Here is a 21,481-nt window from a genome sequence, read left to right on the forward strand (position 1 = left end):
AAAAGCAATACCTTGCTGAATTAAACATACAATAAGATTAACTGCCACGAAACACACGATCACACAAAGTATGCACATCGTTATCAGACTTACGTTGCTCACACATCGTTTCGCTAAAGAGAGAATAATGTCTTTGATGTCGATTTAATGACGAGCATGCGTGACGTGTCTTGTGTGTGCATGTGTTTCTTTTCGCTTTGATTCTAATGAAGAACGTCTGTCGTGAGTTGTCGCCATAGTTTGCGAGTAGACACTCGAATAACACTTGTGTCGGCTCAAATAACAACAAAGCAACGTAAAACGAGCTTGATATATCAAATGGAATTTGTAGAGAAAGATGGTGTCTCGTGTGGGGCATTTGTAACGAATGTTCAATCCGATTGTGTCGCAGTGAATTTCTCCCCTTGGCCAACCTGGTTCATCGATTATACGTACGTATTATGGAAGTCGGCAATCTGCTTCAGATTTGTGAAGATGATATCTTTGTTGTCGCGTACGATCCGTGGAACATCCGGATTATCGAGGGGTTTCAAGTAACGTTCAACGACCTGTTGAAGATCTCTGCCAAATTCTTCCTCGGTTTCCACCAGCTCTTTCACTACAGCTCTAGAGAAATCGATCATTGATATACAAAGGATATTGTTAGAGAGGAAAGAATTACTTACTCTCGTCGATATTGAGAGTCTTCCGGTCGATGTCCAAGTGCTGAGTCCTCGCTGAGGGCCGTTTGCATCAAGATGGACATGGGCAGCCATCCTTCCCTTGAGTCTGCAGTACGAACATATACTCTGTAGAAACGAATTCTCTACTTAGAATATAGTCCTGTATACTTTCTTAATATACTAAGGTATAATATAAATCTTTAGATTTAGAAGTTAAGATATATTACCGACAGCGGAATTTATTGGTGAATTTAGAAATTAGTCGGCTGTGTTCTCCGATGTAAAAAACGACTAAATAAAGGATATCCAAATGTAGTTTGTTTCTGTATCAATTTTGGGCATTCTTCATCTAATAGATATTTTATATGATGTACAATTTTGTGCCAGGCACGTCAAGTTCATGCGGTTTATATATTTTTGCTTTTTGATATCGCAATATTCTAATTACTTCTAATAAAGAATAAATTTAATGTCATATGCATTCGATTAATTCGCAAGAATTTGAGATAAATTTAGTCCAAACATATTCTCATCGCCGGTAGTATAATCGGTTCGCTTTAAATGGTATTGATAAATTCAAGGCTTAATGGATAGAACAGGCCGCCAACAAATTTTGCGTTCCGCTGAATGAACGACGAATACGCATACAGAGAGGCCTGTCGCCTTAGTCATTAAACTTAAATTTAACTTTCCAACACCCACACATTTCTAACATCTAGCTATTCTTTACAATACATAACGAAGTATATTTTGATCTGTGCAAAGTTTCCTCTAATTAATCGCATCTTCCTCTATTTCTATCGCAGGAATAAGGAAGTCTTCCAAACGTTTCTGTTTGTCGCAAAAATGTACCTTTTAATTTATCTAATCTTACATCTACGCAATAATTTCTGATAATGAACTTTTTCCAACTGCCAATCATTAATTTTCACGAAACTTTTACAGAAATTTTTTTTTCCAAAAAAATATTTCACCCATATCTTCTTTTAAGGAAGGAAAAATGTATTTTCCTCGATATTTCAAAAACTGGTAGTTAATATCAAGAAAATTGGTAGCTAACATTGGACAGGAAGAACTCTTTTCAGCGAGCCCTGAGTCGACTCGATCTCTTCGAAACAGACGTTTGGTTTATTATTTTATAAAGTGCAGGGAAATTCACAAAACGATACAACTGAAACGATTTACGTCGTCAGGTAGATGTAGTAGATAGTAAATAATTCGCGATCCATTGAACGAGGCCGATGCCAAAGTGGCAAATCAAACTTTCCGCTTGAACCTCACCTTTACGCGAACCTATTTTCAGAACTGGCTGGTATTTCGCCTTCGTTGGAATCAAGCGTTTCTGACAGTCAAGTGGAGCCAGGCGTTATGCATTATGCAATTGGAATTTACTTTGATGCAATATTTAACGTCAAATCGATGGTGTGTTTTCTTAAACCTGACAGCTATTAGTGGCACGACAAGCGAATGCTCGTGTTCTCGTTGAATAGAACATCCTTGAGATTAAGTCAACGATATAACGTAACGTATTTTTCAAACTGATCACACCCTTTTAACCAATAATTTATAAGCACGTCGCACGATTTCGAATCTATCCTGGCTGACAGCCAATCATTAGTACCTTACAGGCGTATCATCGGTTTTCGAGACGTTCATAAACGTTTTATCTTCGTTAACGTTGTCCTAAATCATCGCGATCCGTAGATGACAGTCGAACGTACCAAAACAGAGACCGTAGGTATTAATACCGATTGATATTCCTTATTTTGTTGCAAATGAAACATAGATGAAAATTTAGATCTTTGAAAATCGTCGATTACTTTTGAGAAGTTTCAATTTCAGACGAAGGACAGTATTCTTCCATTTTTAACTCTTTCTTATCGTTGTCGATTCTTAAAGTATTCTTGGGTTTTTAAATTTCGCCTATGACATCTATCTAAACAATATTCAAAGTGTCTACAAATATTAGAAACTAGTTTCGAATCTTTTTCGAATTTTCGGAAGCTTGAAATATTAAGAAAATCGAAGATAAAATGAAATCCAAGAATTCTCAGGAATCTAACGAACCTAATAAGACAATCTTTGACATAAAAAGAATTTGAAGAGTTAAAAATATTTCTAACTTGCTAACTTACTATTCATAACTTCGATAATTTACATCTGAATAATAAAACGCGGAAATCGACGATCTCGAAGTGAAAGAGCAATAAAGGTGGTCGAAGATCCGCGTAATAAATGTTCGTGTAATAGAGGGTGCGTTTCCCCACGAAAAGCAAACAGTTCGTGCTTGATAATATCGTGACCACTTAAACAACCGTTTCCGTGTAATCTCAGGGGATGAAATACGATGAGTTCATTGGCTTCACCGTTAACATAATGTTTGGAGGCTACTATTTGACCGGAGCACCTGTCGTTGCTATAATTTCGTGCACGGATTTAGTCGTCCACGTAAATGCTCCTTTGCTTTGGATATTTCTTGTTCGATGGAAAATTTCCGCTTTCCATGCGTTTCATTTGCCTGTCACTCGCGGTTTTGATTTGGAAGTTTAGATCTTTCGTTTGTATTTAGAGGTTGGTCACGCGTAAATTCAAATTATTTCGTCCAGGTGATCAGGCGATCGTACCAATAAATGTGAAAGCAACAGCTCCATTTAGTTTCTGAGTGGCTGTTGAAGAAACGTGATTTACTGAATAGGCTGCACCTGTTTGGCGTATATTTCAGTCACTCGTACACAGCTTTGAGGAACAGCGATGACGCGTCCTTGGCTCCTCCGAGTTCAATGCAGAATTGTTTCAAGTTGACGATTTCTATAGAACGTCTTCTTAGATTCATTTCTCTCATTGTTCGACGAAGATATTCAAATTCTCCTGCTCTTTGTGGCCGTCGAATTTTTTTTGTAGTTAAATATACGATTCGTCCGGATATTGCAGCGATCTGAACATACAAATTGAGAAGATTCGAACGACTTCGTGTTCGAAGAAGAGAAATCGTTTCACTTCTTCATCATTCTAGAATTCGTTTGAAACGAACTCCTTCTTCTTTTCATACCGATCTTCTCCAGCTATAATCTCATCGTGTCCTCTTTCCTTCTCTCAGAACTCAATTTCATCGTACAACTATTAATATTTCTTTTCTATAAAAAGTCGAAAGCGTGTATTTTTTCTGTACCTGATATCAGAAATGCAGAAAATCTCGAAATAAAGAGATAATTATTTTCTGAATCGTTTATTCTGAATTCTTCGTCACCTTACGACACAGTCAAAGGGCTGATACTTTACCTCTGGAAGCTGCTGTCCGAGGAGAACCTCGGGATGCTTCTAGCACGGGGATCTGCGTACTTTCGACGGGGTCGAACCGACAATTTGTGCCAGGCAGCGGAATTGTCCAACATTTCGCCGATCTCGCCACCGATTTCCAGATCAGGATCCAACTTGATCTTTCTATAACACGTTCAAACGTGTACACAGTGAGATAGCCCCGTCCATCGTGCTCCCTTTCTTATTTTATTTGCAGCTTCATGCAGACTAAACATCATTTTCCATTAACCGAAGCGAATTAGCGTGTTCGTTAAATGAAAAGCAAGATCTCGCTGCAACGGGCTCAACCTCGTTTAGATCGTCAGGCATTTGCGGTTTCTTTGTTACTTGGTTTGCTCAGCGTATTTATAGCGTGTACAAGCGAAGACAATTCAAGATCGTGTTTCCACCGTTGTGTTCTATTGTCAAAAACAGTTTGATTATTTTAGACTGGAGGGAGGTGGAGGGGGAAGAAAAGCGATGCAACATCACTATGGGCTACATACTTTTACAGACGAATATTTATGCTTTCTGGCGATGTGGATTTTCTGTTATTCATTTTCTCTGAATCTTTAAATACCGTTATGGATCGCAATCAAAGTTCATTTTTAGACTGTCAAAATATCACATTGCGACGTATATAAAAGTTATGGATATGGAAAATGTAAATTTGCCGAAGCGTACAATGCAAAATCGCAACGACCTGACTATATCGAGCATTATTCTTGTCGTGCGACCCGTCGGGTCCGAAATTTTCCATTTGCCTCGTATCCAAGGCACTCGTCGACGTATTTTATAAACGCGAGAGAAACGTACCGGCGAAAACGCGTTTCGCGTAAAAATATCGCCGCGAAAATAAGCAAAGGGGAGACGTCCACGGAGTGATCTTTCACATTTGACACGTAAATTGAACGTGCCTTAATTTCTCCCTCGTGTCTTCAGCATTCGAATGCGTTTCTATTAATACACACGTGCAACGTTTGATCGTGCATTGTGCCGGAAAATCTTCCATCCAGCGTTTCCAGCTTACAATCAGAACACCATGTGATTTCGCTTCATTCTTTGTCAGGGGATCTCTTTATTTTCTCAACAATTTCCGTCGGCGATATTAGTTTCTTCTTTAAGAATTATAAGCGCGGGAGAAGAATTGTAGTAGCTCTTAGTCAGTTTGGAGTCCGTTTTAACTGTGTATGTTTATTTAGTTTTATGAAAACAACGGTGCATTCTTGCTCGCAAGTAACGATTAAGAATTAGTAGTTGGCAGTTATATTAAAGAAATCCGAAAATATATTGTAACTATCTTTCTTCTAATATTGATTAAATGATTCATCGATACTCGATTGACGAAGAGTTTGTTGAAGTTGTGAGTTGTATTAACAGAAAAGAAGAAAGATACGTATACTATGATATGCGACCACTTCTATACTTCAAATATTCTATCTACCATTCTAACAATTGAAGAAATCTAATGTTTCCTCATCTTCTTTGTATCATCTTACTTCTTCTTCAACTTTAAGTTTATTTCATAACAACTCATACAACTTATACAACCTATGTAGCTATATAATTTCAACATTAAAAATCGTCTTGGAAAATGAACAAATTTTAGATTGAACATTTGAACTAAGAAGAAGGACGGTATTCCATCCAACACATGCAGCTTGTAAGCTTAACAACGTTGCAGTTAATTGCAGCCACTTTGATTCGCAACGCGCCACTGGATCGCTCGCCATTAATTAGAACAAAGTAAACTGAGTTTGGTAAAAGTGACAGATAGCACACGGTATCGGCATCGTTTGAACGCGTTAGACTATATACGACATGCGGCGATGATTATTTTCAGCCCGGGCGCACGTTGCGTACACGGAAATAGACTTTAAACGCGAACGAACGGTCGGACTTCGCGCGAAGTCAACGTTCCGCCAGCGAAACGATCGCGCAGAAATTTGTTTGTCCGTCGATTTTATGAAGCTGGAGGTTTCGCTTACTTGGCCGGGTCGGCGTACTCGAGCGCCTCGACGATGTCGCCGACGTTCACGGAGAATCCATCGGTCTCGTTTTTGTAGTCCTTCACCACGATGTAGTTGTCCGATGATTTCTGTAACAGCGCAATTTCGAAATGAATTTACTAAATGATCGATTTACTAAATGGTCGCGCGTTCTATAGTTTCCTACAGTTCGTTCCATCATGGTTCGGGTATATGAAATGTTTGGAAGTTTCGAAGAATATCTGTTTTCAAAGAAAGTAAACTTTTGGACGATCTTGTTTGCACAGTGACTCAATTCGAAATATTAATAGGACTTGTGAATTTTGTAGGTTGAAAATAGAAATAATAGTGGTTTCTAAAAAACACCTGTTCTAGAAAGAAATAAGGAGTTAAAGTTTGTATATCTGGTCATGAAGTGTGCTGTTTGTCCAGTGACTTGTTTGAAAATAAATACAAAATGAGTGGTGTTTAATGGCAGAAAATAGGACTAAAAGTTTTCATAGTACACCTGTTTTCGAAGAACGATAGGGGGACAAATTTATCAAAATCTCGTCTTATCGTCCTCCGTTTAAAAATTCTAAAATTCTATTTCTCATTACGTTACCCGCTCAAAGCAATTGTCCTGAAAGTTGCTTAATCTCCTCAGGCTCGGCGTATTTTCTCTGCTCCCAGAATATCCAAATGACTTATCAGACCTCGATAGTACAATGCCATTGCAGTCCTGTCTCTGATAAGTTCCAGTACCGGATCCATCGAGGCTACTAGCCATCGAGATAGTCCCGTACGTGGACAACATTTCAACGTCCATGTCCTCTTCCTTCGCAACGGGACAACAGTACATGGAAAATCGATGCGCGGTTGGACGAGTGAGTTGGAGCGCGGAAAAAACGTGGAGTGGTTCAAAATAATGAATTCCATCCTCGTCGAGAACCGTGTAAGCCACTTCTCCAGTTAAAACAGATCTAGAAGCTTCTCTGGGTACCACAGCTTGTATACCTTGTTTTAGAATCATAAAAATCGACGATGGCTTATGGTTTCTTCTTAAAAGGAATTCTTCCATGGCTAAACTATTGTCAGACTGAAGCAGAATCGAAGGTACGTCGGCTGACGACTGCAGAGGACCTTCTTCGGGTACGATCATCAAAGCTGCGCTCTCTCTGACGAGAGTTCTCAATCGTGGGTCAGTTCTGGCCAATTCTGGATCGCTACACAACTGAGTTAAGGCGTTCATAAACGGTGGCCTCTCTTCAGCTAATTTCCTCATCACTGTCAGTCGTTTTAAAACATCCAGCGTCACTCTGTCACTGGCTAGGGCTCGCGTTGATTTTTCGTCGCTGATCACTGCCAATAAGCTACTGGCGATATTAGACATACCTAGAGCTCTGGCCAATCCTACAGCCTGCAGAAGCATCTCTCGAACGTTTTCTCCCTCGTCGTTTAATAATTCTTGAACGTGAATTTCACTAGATTCTCTGACCGCTTGAACGATGGCCTTGTGAACAGTTTCAGCCGCTTCTTTCTCCGTGACAATTGTGGAAACTTCTTCAGATACTTTTCGAAGTACCCGAGAGACCAATTCCGGGTCGTTTTTAGAAACTGTTCTGAACGCTGGGCCGACTAGATCTGTACCGTGTTCTTCCTCGAGAACCATAGATAACCTGTCCAGTACCACGTCTTCTTTCAGGGACTGGCTGCCTACAGTGGATTTCAAAATGTCCACTTTATTGTTTTTACTTTCTAATAACTCTAACAGAGCAGACTGACACAAGTTACTTCGATTTTGAGGAACTAGAAGTATCTGCAGGATTTCTTCCACAGATTCCTCGATACTAATATTCCTTTGACGTAAAAGGACATTAAAAGCTTCGCTGATGGAAGAATAAACGAAATCTTGTTTAGAATCGTTACCATTTTCCATAGACTGACTGGTGATCGCCAGGACAGCGCTTGTCATTGCTATTTTCACCGCGTCTTTCAACCAGTAGCCACCTTCGTCATTTTCTCGTCCTTCTCCGTTTCCATTATCATTCCTATTACCATCTATAACGGGAGGCTTCGTACCATTCATCAACTTCGATTCGATGTGATTCTCCTCCAGTTGTTGTTCCTGTTGAATCGCAATATTTTTAGCTAGTTGAGCCACAGTGGATACTATCTGTGCCATTTTCACTGCGGTGGTACCATGCAAACCGAGCTTCTCCGCCATTACGAGAGCTTGTTCCAAAGCTACCGCCTTTGGATCTACATCAACATCCACAGCTGGCAAATCTGTGGCTACTTTCCTTCCCACGGACAAACCAGCTTCTGATAATTGTCGAAGCATCCTTGCATCTATGCTAGTTTCTCCCTGATGCTGAACGTGAGCATTGTAATGCAAATTTTGAGGCCTGAGTAATCTTAGTTCTTCAGGAGTGACCTCGAATCCTTGAACAGAGAATTCTACCTCACCTTCAGGCGTGTCAGTCAAATCTGGAGCTACGAAACGAGGACCTTCTTCAGTTTGAACTATCTGTCCTGGTACAAACGTCACACCCAGTTCTCCAGACTCTACTACGCGACCTGGAACGAATCTTGGTCCCTCGGGTGTATCTACCACTTGTCCAGGTACGAATCTAGAACCTTCATCGTCTGTGGAAATCACCTGACCAGGAATAAAAGTGGGGCCAGCTTTGGTTTCGACGATTTGACCTGGTACGAAACGTGGCCCATCCCCAGTCTCCACGGTCTGGCCAGGAACGAATTTTGCACCCGTTCTAGTCTCCACCATTTGGCCAGGAACAAACTTAGGACCGGTACTAGTGTCGATTACTTGACCTGGAACGAATTGCTCACCTTTTTCTGTCATTACTATCTGACCGGGTAGGAAACCATCTTCCGTCATCACACCAGGCACGAACCGAGGTCCGTCTTTCCCCCCCTTCACTAACTGACCAGGAACTATTCTTTTTCCTTCGGGTAAATTTCTTTCGCCCTCTGGGTAGAATTCTACTCCTCTGTCGGTTTGCACCATGTGTCCAAAGATTTCGCTCTGTTGGATAGAAACATTGGTTGTTTTCGGATCAACAGGCATGCCAACAGGTCCAGCATCGTAGAACACAACCTCGTCAAACGTACTAGCTGCAGCAAACTCGATTCCGTTATCTGTTATCCTAGTTTTTCCTGGTAGAAACTTTTCACCTACTGGCGTCCTCACTACTTGACCTTCCACGAATTTCTGTCCTTTCGGAGTATCCAAAGTCATACCGGGAACGAAAGTCGAACCTACTTCAGTATCTTTGACTACACCAGGCATGAAGTAACTTTCTCCAGAATTAGAAGTCACGTATTGTCCCGGTACAAATTGTGGTCCTTGACAGGTTGAGATCGTCTGACCTGGAACGAACTTCGTTTCTCCAGTCAGAGTTTCGATAGACTGTCCTGGAATGAATTCCCAGGACTCATCGATCTGTACGCTCTGTCCTGGGACAAATATCTGTTCTCCATGATTGTCAGTGATTGTTTGACCAGGCATAAATCGAGGTCCATCAGGAGTAAGAATGGTTTGACCAGGAACGAAGGTCCCATCTTTCGACACTTGACCAGCGACAAATTTTGGACCATCGTCTGTTAGAACAGTCTGACCCTGAACGAATCTGGCTCCTTCGTTGGTGTGGAAGGTTTGACCCTGAAGGAATCGATGACCCTGTTCCGTGGCCAGTGTCTGTCCAGCTATAAATACGGGCGTTTCTTTGTTATCTTGCTCTTTCAAGTTGAGAATCTGTCCAGGGACGAGAAGAGGGCCGTCAGGAGTGTTCACGGTTAGACCAGGAACGAACGCAGGACCCTGAGGTGTTTGCAGCGTCTGGCCAGGTACAAAAATAGGTCCGTTCGGCGTCTGCACTGTCTGCCCGGTGATAAATCTCTGCGCGGATTTGATGTCTAATTTCAGACCTTTCACGTTATGCTGAGTCGTCTCCTTTCCTTTGCCCAGGTTTTGCACCAATTGCGGAATTTCTTCCACTCTCGGTAGCTGCTCTATCGCCTCGTCACCAGCCTGTAGAAGCTTCACGTTTACGTTAGACACCTCTTTCAAGTCACTGACTGGAATATTCCGTATGGCCGACTGCAGAGCCGCGTCGGGTTCTATTTTCAGCGACGTCAATGGCTTCACGATTGATATCGCCTCGAATCCTCCTGTGCTCTCTGAGATAGGGCTAGTGCACGAAGACGTAGCACTTTGTTCAACGATTTGTGGCTTTACTTTGATAGGAGTGGGCAATTTGTCCACGATTGGTTGCATGGATGCTTCATTAGTATCCTGGAACGAGTTCCAATCCAAAGTTTCTGGTAGAGACTTCTCTGCACCCTTCAGAGGACTCGTTACCGAGATAAAATTACACGCTCTGCTTCTAGCCTGCTTCAAATTCACGTTTCTCCATGTTTCTTCCGTCGTTTCCTCCTTGAAGCTACGAAGCTTCAGTTGCTTCGTCTGCCTTAATTCTTCCTCTTCAGCGGCCTTTTCCTTCTCTTCGAAAATTTTTTTGGCATAACTTAAACCAGCTTGTCGTTTCCTCTTTCGTTTCTTAGCCTCGGCCTCCAGTCTCTCTCTTTCCTTTACCACTTCCTGACTCGGTCCAAGCCCATCGTAAAGATTCTCAAAATCTTCTAAATTCTTGAAATCCACCGAAACATTCTTTCCTTGTTTCAGTCTGAACAAAACTGTGTCGCAGTCTCTGGATAACATCACGTCCTTTACATCGCCATCTCTGACTGCAGCCTCCAGTCTGGATGGAAATACCAGGCTGCATCTTCTTTCTCCCACCGTGTATACGAATTTTGCCTGTTCCTCTTCGACAGGAGGATGTTTCGTGTTTAACAAGTCTCTTAGAACTCTCTGTTGTTCTCCTTCTCCCTCCAAGATTGGGAACACGTAGCGATAGTCCTTGAGGATCACGTGTTTCTTCTTCTCGCCCAGGACGAAGCCAGCTGTGTAATGGTGCGGTCCTAGACCGGAAGCGTTTGTTATCTTGCATTTCGATTTGTCGTGGGCGTGGACACCCAATAAAACTGGAATGTAATGATGAGTAGGCAAACCATAGGATTTGCCAGTGATCCGGCAGAAACGTTTTGCATCAGCTGGACTGATTGGTGGTAAAAGAGGGAAGTAATTTGGCTTAGGGAGGCCCCTGCTTCTACCTGTTATCCTGCAAAAGGACATTGTTCGTCTCCACTCGTGGAGCTTCTTAAAGATTCATTTAATTTATTTTCTTTATTATTCTTCGTTAACTTCGATTTTGTTTACTACTTTTTTAATTGTCTTGTACCTTGTTTCCCTTTCAGATATTCGACGATATTTTCATAGTTCGAGTTCAATGTTGTACAGAATTAATAGATTATATATAGTTTAGTATACAAAGATGCTTGCTTATTCGAAAATGTTAGGAAGTCTTTGTTATCTACGCCAATTGCTAGAATCTTGGCATTCCATCCACGAGAACCACGGATTCTAGCGTTTGATCATTCAATCGCGACTTCCCCTTGGCGTTCTCCTTGCTCACGTCGGTTAGCGAGTCCAATGTCGACGCGTGAATCAACAGTTCACATTGTCCCCTCCTCGCCATAATTCGTTCACACGGCGACCAACGAAATCTCTCGTGACTCCGGTCGAGTACCACGCGACTGGCAAACTTCATGAATACTGGCGGGTCTTCGCCGCAAATATCCTTTATCTTTCACGCACCTCGAATAACTAAATCCAAAATCCCCACTGTGTCAAGATATCTTTGAAAAGGTCGCGGTTTCCTTGCCAATGAACTATGACGAAAATATTCTATTTTTCTCTGGTTTCAATTACAGAGATCCTCTGGGAGCTTCTTAAAATAAAGAGCCTCTGCTTACTTGCAAAGGTCGTTTATGCGAATTCTGCGTTCAATTTCCTCTCGGGGATGATTCATACCACTCATCTAGCAAACCACGGCCCGATCCAAAAAGATTCATTTGATTTATCTAGCAAATACGATATCCGTTGATCGATTAGAACGAAGGTGATTCTTGGAGCTAGTAAAACAAATCTCGTAAGCTGCTTGGTTCTTAAGCCGACGCGTCAATGTGCATGGGCTTATTTTTACCGTAATTTCTTTTCTCGAGGTTTCCACGTCGTTTTCATCGTGTGCTCGTTAAAAAGTATTTCGTCGAACCCGAAGCCGGTGGCTCGTGCCTCGTCGACGAGGCACGGTTTATTTTTACGTACGGGATGCCTACGAGGATTCCGTGGGAGCTGTTCGTTCGTTCGTTTCGTCCCCTGGTAGCTGGCCAATTCGGTGATTTCCTCGTCGTAGAAAAGAGCCACTTTTTTTCGTGGCGTTGCTCTCCCTCGAGGCTCACCAAAGTGACCCCTTCGTGCAATAGTTCACCTTGTTCGTGCGCAAATTTTTGGCTGTCTAGCAGCTTCTAGACGCCTAGATTGTCAGTGAGGCTTCGACCACTGATAAAACGTAGCTTGACATACTTGCCTACCGGATTGTCAAACGTCGTCGTGTCTCATTCGCGTTATTTTTCGGTTGTTTTATGATTTTGTCGCGAAATTGTGTTAGTTTTAGACTTATCTCGCGATGAAATTTCTTGCATGATTCAGTTACAAGTTGTTTTGCGATTTTATCGTGGAATTGTATTATAGTTGGGCTTACTTTAAATTTCTTCTTTCGCCTTTCTTAATAAGCTTGGTTATTAGCTGTTTCGCGATTTTCTCGTCAGATTATATCATATTTGGGCTTATTTTGTGTTTTGATACGTTATTTATAAATTACTTTATGACTTTATCGTAGAATCAAAGAATATTCGTCGACTGTATTATAACTTTGAGCTTATTTTCGATTTTAACGCATGTGATTAGCAGAATTTCATTAGTGCTTCGTTGTGGTCGAGCAGGTAACTTGTATCGATGTTAATGAACGCGTTAATCGTTGCGCCACACCGTTTCCTCACGCTCAAAGGTGGTCGCTAAACGTTGAGCTGTACTCGGTTCCTATTCATTTACGATAACTACGGGTGGCAAGTCCTATTTATCTTCCCCTGGCGCGATTCGGCGCGGCAAACTATTTCCACCTCGTCACTTTCACCAACCGATCTTCACCAACCACCAACCCATCTATTTTCACGCCGGTGCACTGCACTCGTCCTCTCGGTATCGGTTGTCAGACATTCGCGTCGACGACGATCAACTGCTGTTATCCGACGGCCGTATGCACTTTCGCTTCTCTAACAAGTCAACGAGCAAAGGACAAAGAAATACGCGAAAAGTATTTTAAATGTACGTCAATTTCAAGTTCTTCTGATTATTATCGATTTTCTTGAGATCAACGATCCTGGGCCCACAAATCTCTTCGTCGCCAACGTCCAACGACGATAATCACAGAGAAATCTTGTTGCAAACTAGCCACGAGATTCAATGAGAACGCTTCGATAGATCAATTACAATGTAATTCTTCTATGGATCATTCTTTCGTCGCCAACGGTAATCGTAAATAACGATGATGTCATTCGATTTTCCAGAGAATCGAAAGGTTCCGCGTTTCCCCCAAGCTCCATACACTCGTTTATTTTTCTCGTTCACTAAATAATTGCCTTCAACCCCCCTGATTCCTGTCCCAACGATCACTGTCTCTCTGAATCAGACTCGCGTGTCATGTCGAGCAGAGTTCCCGTGCTGTTCCTTACGAAAAGCGTTTTGCGATACGCGGCGAACGCCAGACTAGCCGATGTACGAAGTGGCTAAGAGCCGTTTGCGCGACGAGTCTCTCGGCTCCCCACGACCAGAAATAGCTACCCTTCTTACACTTCTCCAATACATCTTTAGAACGGAGTACACGGATCCGCAGCTGTGCGTGTCGCGCGTTCGAAGGATGTACACACGCGTGAAAAGCTGCGTGTTCCGCGGACACCACGACACCGTGTCTTTTCCCGCGTCACCGAGGGAATTCCCCGCGGTGGAACTCCGTTCTCAGAGTTCTAATTTGGCGGCATTTTGGGCTATAGGTGAAGGTAGTCCTTAGGGTGAAACGCAAAGGTTTCGAGTGGAAGTTGAAAGTTTCAGGTGAGAGAAATGCGATGAGTAATATTAGATCGTTGCATAACGTATCGACAAATATAAATCGTTTGATGTAACTTTTTAAAATTTCGTCTCAGAGTAAAAATGATCGGAATGGATGCTGTTTTCGATTGTGTTAGGTCGTTGGGTAACGAATATCTTTTGGGGATAAACGGTGTATCTCTGAGCATAATTCGTTTGACGTGTATAGTTTGATTGCATTTTTGATCAAAGTAAGAATCATCGTACCAACTTGTTACGTAATGAATATTTTCCTGAAATAATTGGTGCCAATAAGCGCAACTTGCTTCAAGATGAAAATAAAGACTACCTATGAATATCTATTTCGTTTTATGTAATTGCATAAGTTCATTGATTTCAGTTTTATGAAAATCCAATACTCTTTACAGGCCAATCACATCAAATTCGTATTCACGATGGAATATGGTTTGAAAATTGCATTTGAATGGATTAAACTGTGATTTTGTGTTTTGGTCGCGCTATATGCGATTCATAGATGCAAATGGGTTGAAGCGAAAGTCTGATAGGATCGTATGAAAATACCAACGAAAATACTGTTCGATATAGGACAATGAAATCACCGATGGAACCTTCTAATCCTCGTGCGCTTTCTTATTGGAAAAATAGAAAGTTGTTGCAGTTGGTCGTTGGTAACTGTACTGGACGGCTGCAAGGTTTATTTAACAAACAAGCAGCGAAAAGGGCAATGTTGATGTCGACTATTTCAAGCGATCCGATTGTTGCCACAAACGCCTACCTCAGGCCCAATTTCTTTCTTTAGGACCGTTGCGTCATTATTTGATATAAATCGTGCCGCATTTCGAGCTGTACGCATGAGAAACTATTCTCGCGACCTACTTACGGTCACGATATGAAATATCGTTCGTCCGATTCGATCCTCTAAAATTATCGACCCACTGAATTGTTCCGCGAAAACCGTAGGGTAAAAGACGAAAACGATCATAAATGAACAATCTTTGCTATTTATAGTACATCGACGTAAACCATAAATTGGCGATAATGCTTCCCACTGCTTTTAGTTTTCATAGTTATTTTGTTCCTGTTCTTCAGGATCTGTTCCCTTAAAACCTGTTATTATAAATTTGTGCAACAGCGTTTCTTTTGATGTGAATTAGAATGTAGAAAATGTACAGTTACAATTGTTACAATTCATATAATCGACAGTAATAACAATTGACAAAGGTAACGGATACACATAACAATATATGCCTTAAACATGGTCAAAAATTTTTAATAAAAAGGTTACCTATACTCGTATGGTCGCAATTGTTAATTTCCTCTTGTTCATTGACCATTGTAATTAATTCAACGAATAGGAATTTATTTATTCCGGTGTACATCGAGCGATGCAAGTGATCTACTGCGTAATAAATCTGCCGCGCACAAGTGTCAGAAACGTAATTTACAAAAGATGGATAAGGCACCTGTTACCATTTTTCAGTGATTATCGGCCGAATTTTCGCTTTCAAGATGCCAGTAAATTTCGATACGCGCGATGTACTACGGCAGAAGGTGTCAAAGAATCTAAACATCATTTGCATCTTGCAAAGTATCGAAATGGAATTGACACATTGCCATGCGTCTTCGACGTTTGATATCGCGCGTGCGATTTCGGTAAATTTATGATAACAGTGCGAAGAAAAAGGGAATATGCGTGGATAGAATGATACAATTGATGATATGTGCACGTTTAAAACCAAAAACTGTGGAATGTGGAACGAAAATAAAGAGCGACAATATAGTCACACCGAGCAGAAATTACTCCGTTCTGGTTATTAATTTCCTGATGACTGTCTTAGCGTTGGCAACTACGACTGCATCAAGAATAATGATATTTACGTGGAAAAATGAGCATAAGATGTTTCTCTCGGACTATAACATTGAAACGAACGAAATGTCTAAGGTCTTTGCGAAATGGCGTCTGAAGCACAGCTACGTTTAGAGGTTTGCATTTATGATGGAAAATCAAAAATTGCTCTAATCGCTTCTACCCGATAATATTATTATATTATTAGATTATATATGCTATCGCACCAAAGCCATAATTCTTTATAAAAGAGGAGGGGGAGGGGGAAATATCAATTTCCCTCATTTGCCAGACGTTTCATAACTTTATAGAAGCAAACAATCGCTCAGAACCGTTTTGTTCGGAACGATTTACGATAAAGCTTGAACTTGCAGCCAGACAATAATTGGATGTTCCAAGGTTCGCGTTGATTTACGAGAAATCGCCCGTGCGTTGAATTTTGGCCCATTCGACGACGATAATTTCTACAGAGATGACAAGAAATCTTAACTTGAAGCACACTGTAAAAACCAAACAAATTAATTTTCTATTTCAGTGAGTCATCGGATACATTTACGTGAATAATATAAATTGCGCGTGCCATTCGTTTCAACGTTGAGAACCTCGAAAACTCGTTTCTATCGACAATGATTTAATATGAAGATGTACGATTTTTAAGTTGCCAGACGTACGTTTGACAACCAGTTATCGTTTACTGAAAACTGTTAAACCTGCACGTGAAGCAGCGGCGTCACAGTTTCTATTGGCACATTGATGTGATTTTGATCGTCTGCCAAACTCTTCACTGCATGAGACTCAACGTGTCAACGCCACCGTGCGTGATTCATTGGATCCGCATTCGATAAAGAAACTATTTATGACACCTATTACGTTCTTCTTTCATAAATTGAATTTGTATGACGATCGAGCAGGAAGAATATTTTAAGCGATCGTGTAAATCGTTCAACAGCTCGTGGAAGGGTAACAACATGATCGATTGAATGGTTTAAACATCAAGCCGATTAAAGGCGCAAATGCTAGAATTATTTAACGTTAAGCGAAATTACAATTTAATTTAAATCACCTTGGAGACGATTCTATTTCGATGATCTTATCCGAGCTAGATGGTTGCATATAACGCCATCCACGTGAATTTTGTACACAGAACCGATCTAACGGGTGATTTATGATTAAAGGAAAGCCAAATCTAAAGATAACTCGGCTATGGATCATTAGGTCCTTTGGATATATGTCAATTGACTCGACTTTGTTTGTCCCAACGACTGTGATGTTCGTCCGGTGAACTTCATACTTTAGAGCTTTGAAATTAGGGATGAAGCTGACGAGCGTTGCTGCTGTATTTCCAGAATCAAGCTATTTTTGAAATTCCTTTGGATAATTTATGTTGCAGATGGCCTGAAAATATTGAATACAGCGAAATACAATCTTCTGTAGATCACAAGACAGTTTGGAATTGTGAAATTCATAACTCCAGAATTCAAAGTATTTAGATATCAAGAAAATATGTTACTGTAGAAGTATGAAATTAAATTAATACGCTTCATCCGGATAAGTGGCAACGAACGAACGAATGGATGAATGAATAACAAGAGAAATCTTTGGATTGTTTGCTTTGCATAGCGTATGCAACGACCAGGTTTGCATTTCACCAGTTGCGAGAAGTACCAGAAGATATGTAAGACTTTCTCTGTTTGTTATAATGTTTGGTATAAAAAACCCATGCGAGTGGATCAACAAAATCAGTAACAGTATCTTTGCTGCATGTTCCAGAGAATTGACAGAGTTCCAAGAATAATAATTATCGAAGAGCTATTAAATTACTAAGCCAGTTTCTAATTTAGAAGTTTCACTATTTGATATTTCTCTATATCTTCACATATTTTCAAGTGCAAAGTTCAGTTCATCTTAAAATACTAACATAATACAACGAGAAAAGAAGCATACATGCAAGTCCGAGAACCAAATAGTTCAACGTAAAATCATAATTGAAAACGTAAATCTACGTTTTGGGAGTTGCTTCCAATATATTGCTTCCAATATGTGTACCAAAGAATGCCAGATATTTTGTAATTAATTAAGGCCTAATTAAGGATGGAAACGAGACGTTTCGGAATCGAGTGGCATGCGCGCCGTTGGCCAGGACCGGCACGTTAACAGATTGGCTTTCCAGGAAGCGTGAAACACCGACAGAATGCGTTTCGTATAAATCATGTCGGGGACTCGGTAGAAAAAAAGAATCTGCTTGGCTGAATTAAGGGGTGAGACAGAAGCTGAAGAGAAAAGGAAGCGGTGCGGGGGGAGAGGGAGATGATCGCCGAGAAGAATGAGAGACGTGTTCGTGCATTGCGGGAGTAGTTGGAATGGCGGTGAGTTCTTGGTTGTCTTCAGTCTTTGGCATCGAACCAGATATTCTATCTACCTTCGTGCGGTGCGCCTTGGTTTTAGTTTAATTTAGATGGCGGTATCGTGACGTAACGTATTTAGCGTGGAGGCATATACGTCTTGTTAGTTGCCATTTAGCCAATTACTCAAAAACGTTTGATGTTTCGCCCTTTATTCGCGTTGTTTCCTTCAAGAATGCGCAGTTAATGAGCATGTAAAACCGCAATGCCAGTTTGCGCGCTATACGTCATTTTGATAGGAGGAAGAAGCTTCCGATAATAAGGGCGAAATAGCCGTTGCCTTCGTGAGATTATTGTCATTGATATTATTCTCTAGGGGTAATGTTTCTATTACTCGTGAGAACTAAATGTTTTACGAGGTAACGTTTGGAATTGATGAAAGCGTAACTCACCCTGCCTGACGACTCGATCGTGATTCCCTCTCGTCTGATGACTCGAGTTATCTCCGCTGAAATTTCTGGACACAGATTTAACAACGGTGTTATTAAAACTCTACTGTTTGTCTTGCATTTAAAATTTTAATGTTTCAATTTGTTTGGATGTGAATCTTTTATCGTACGAATCGTTGTGTAACTTACCTTGTTTCGATTTGGACGTAATTGAAGTGTTGGAAGCCATTGCGGTGAATTCCACATTACATTATCATTCTAAAAATTAATAAGAAAAAGAACTTTAAGTTACGTTATAATATTTAATTTATGTTCTAAATTCTGAATCTCCGTTTATGATGGTAGTGCTGCCATCTCAATCTAAACGGTGATTCAAATATCGGATTTCAGTAAAGACGTAAACTCTTTCTCGACCAGTAGGTAACTTATCGACTTTGTTAAATCATTTTCTAATTACATATTTTCTCTTTCTATTAACAATATAATCTTTAGAAAGTAATGTAGAGTGATCAATTATACAAATTCATATTTTCACATTCCACATTCATCACTTATACTCTATTCAGTGTCATAAGAAAACGAATCACTTTCACGAAACTCAATCTAAATTTACCTTAATCTCTTCATATTTTACTTCCAATCCATTATCAAACGCATACAAAAACGTAATGACTATCACACTTTTTCTCACAATATTTTTTCAGCTCTTCTATGCAATTTAAACACGCAGGAATACAAAGGAATTTATATCACGCACTACGCCTGCGCACTGAGTCATGCGCAGTTCTCTTTAGCGCGCAATTTTGATTTCACCAATATATTTTTCTTTACTTTACTACTTTAAAAAATCACATATTTAAACGTAGAACGTTGTCATCAAATCCCAAACATCTGTTTAATAAATGTAGCAAGGCTGTACAACTGTACAATAATGTTATAAATATTACTATACACAATATAGATGTCGTTTCCACGTATTTGCGCGGTAAATTTAAATATTTCATGAAAAGTGTGGCGGTCACTAGGAAGTTTCGATCGATTTCATGGGGGATAAATCGAACGTTGTACGTAGATGGTTAAAGTGGCGTCGGTGGATCAACCTTTAGTTTAAGCGAAATCTATTTCCGACACGCGGCACCCGTATTCGTTCGTCTGATTGGCTGGCCACCTAGCACCGCACGATGTTGGCCGCATTTTCTTGTATTTCGCCGCTAATCGGGTCACTTCCGCCATTGATTTCGACGTCGAAATCCACGCGCCAGACACGAAGCTTTACGTTGGTTCATACAACGCGATGGAGGAAGTATTATCGGACCAGCTTGATAAACAGTCTGAATTGACTGCTTTAACGCCGTTCAGCGAGAATATACTCGTACGATACCTTTCATAAACCTAACTGAATTGAAAATGTAAATTATACGCAATATTGTAACGTAAATTTAATTAAACTAAATCAAAAATAAATTAAAAAATCATATTTTTGTCATATTTAAGAATGAGGTTAATAAAATATAGTAATTTAAAAAAATAATATTTTTATATTTTGTTAACTATTACTCCTTAATTCTTTGATGATCATTTAGTCCCAATTTTGTTAAAGACAACGAGGAAGAAGTAAACATTACGCCCTCGATAAGGATTCATCTCCTTTGATGCCATCAAATGAAAATAAACTTGTTCTGCTAATCCAATTCAATCACCAACAGCCGATACTACCGTGTAGACTCGATCGAATTCTTTTTTTAGACGTTGAAATGGTGCAGAAGCGGAAAAGCCACGAATACTGTACAATTTACATCCATGTGTATTCGGAATAAAGCTTCAAGTATTGGGCCTTAAATTCTACGATAAAAATTTGTCGAAGAACGATAAAGGTACAGTAAAAATCAATGTTAATTAAGTATCATATCGTGAAAATGACTTGCGTTATTGAACGATTTACATTATTGCGCGCTGTAGCAACTTGTTGTGTCTGAAGAAGACATAACGCAGTTAGATATTTTGAGTAGCGCACCTTGGAAACGCGTGGGCTACCTTCATCGCGGTCATGCTCGTTTAGTCATCTTTCCGCGAACCTAAAAACTTGGCCTTCGACTGGACTGTTCGCGGTTTAATTCACTGGACGAGTCGTGTCGCGGTGGAAACTGTGCCAGCAAAATGGCACAGCTATTTTACGACGCACCTTGGGCATGTAACACAGAATTTTATTTCATCGCGAGTTTCACGGCATAGGTTGATGGATCAAAGTCGTACCAGTATCATCATCCCGTTAAGAAGACTTTGATGTTTCGACTGCAGTCATGATATAACTTTGTATTCCTCTCAATAAATCGTTTGAGTGAGAAGAGAGAGAAGCTTTAAAGCGTAAGCTTAAAAAGACTGATGTTAAAAATAATGATAAAATAGATTGTATTACATGAGAAGTTAGATGTACAGTCGAAAGATGAGTCGACGTTTGTGCAGTTATTTGCCGCTTTAACTAAATATGTCGAGAAAACGAAAACGATCAGTTATTTCCACGCGAGAGAAAGCTATTAATCATAGAAGTTTTCGCAGTAGACGAGCGATAATCAGTAGAAGATTTGTTACACCCTATTCGCGTGCTTCCGCATGGCAAGTTGACAGCATTCCATATCTGTCACCGCGCCGACAGCTCGTCGAAGATAAGACAGGCTCCGTATACATAAATATCGCGAATACTTTCTATCGTCTGATAAGAACCGATGAAATGAATTTCCTCGTTGAACAAACGTTGTCTTCATCCTTGAGCTAACTTAATCTTCCCTGATCTTTCTCAATTTTCTTAACTATCGACAGTCATCAAAATAT

The 21,481-nt window shown here is 40.4% G+C and overlaps 1 protein-coding gene across 8 annotated transcripts in view; it reads right to left on the bottom strand.

Annotated features, from left to right (window-relative positions):
* The window catches only part of Obsc (Obscurin), a 45,790-nt gene that overhangs the window by 23,508 nt on the left and 801 nt on the right, over nucleotides 1-21,481 (bottom strand). For 4 of the 8 annotated variants that reach the window (XM_033339046.2, XM_033339039.2, XM_033339041.2 and 1 more), the window contains exons 1-5: nucleotides 6,552-11,210; nucleotides 5,948-6,057; nucleotides 3,942-4,103; nucleotides 666-788; nucleotides 436-606 (exon numbers count right to left, since the gene is read on the bottom strand). In XM_033339046.2, the coding sequence (XP_033194937.2) occupies nucleotides 436-606; nucleotides 666-788; nucleotides 3,942-4,103; nucleotides 5,948-6,057; nucleotides 6,552-11,144 (5,159 nt within the window). In that variant the 5' untranslated portion in view covers nucleotides 11,145-11,210. Of the gene's footprint in view, nucleotides 1-435; nucleotides 607-665; nucleotides 789-3,941; nucleotides 4,104-5,947; nucleotides 6,058-6,551; nucleotides 11,211-18,655; nucleotides 18,721-18,841; nucleotides 18,911-21,481 lie in introns of those variants that run through there. The other 4 variants (XM_033339045.2, XM_033339044.2, XM_033339043.2 and 1 more) reach the window with 4 other exon arrangements.

This window comes from Bombus vancouverensis, chromosome 14 (genome assembly GCF_051014615.1).
Source record: "Bombus vancouverensis nearcticus chromosome 14, iyBomVanc1_principal, whole genome shotgun sequence".
Classification (NCBI taxonomy): domain Eukaryota; kingdom Metazoa; phylum Arthropoda; class Insecta; order Hymenoptera; family Apidae; genus Bombus; species Bombus vancouverensis.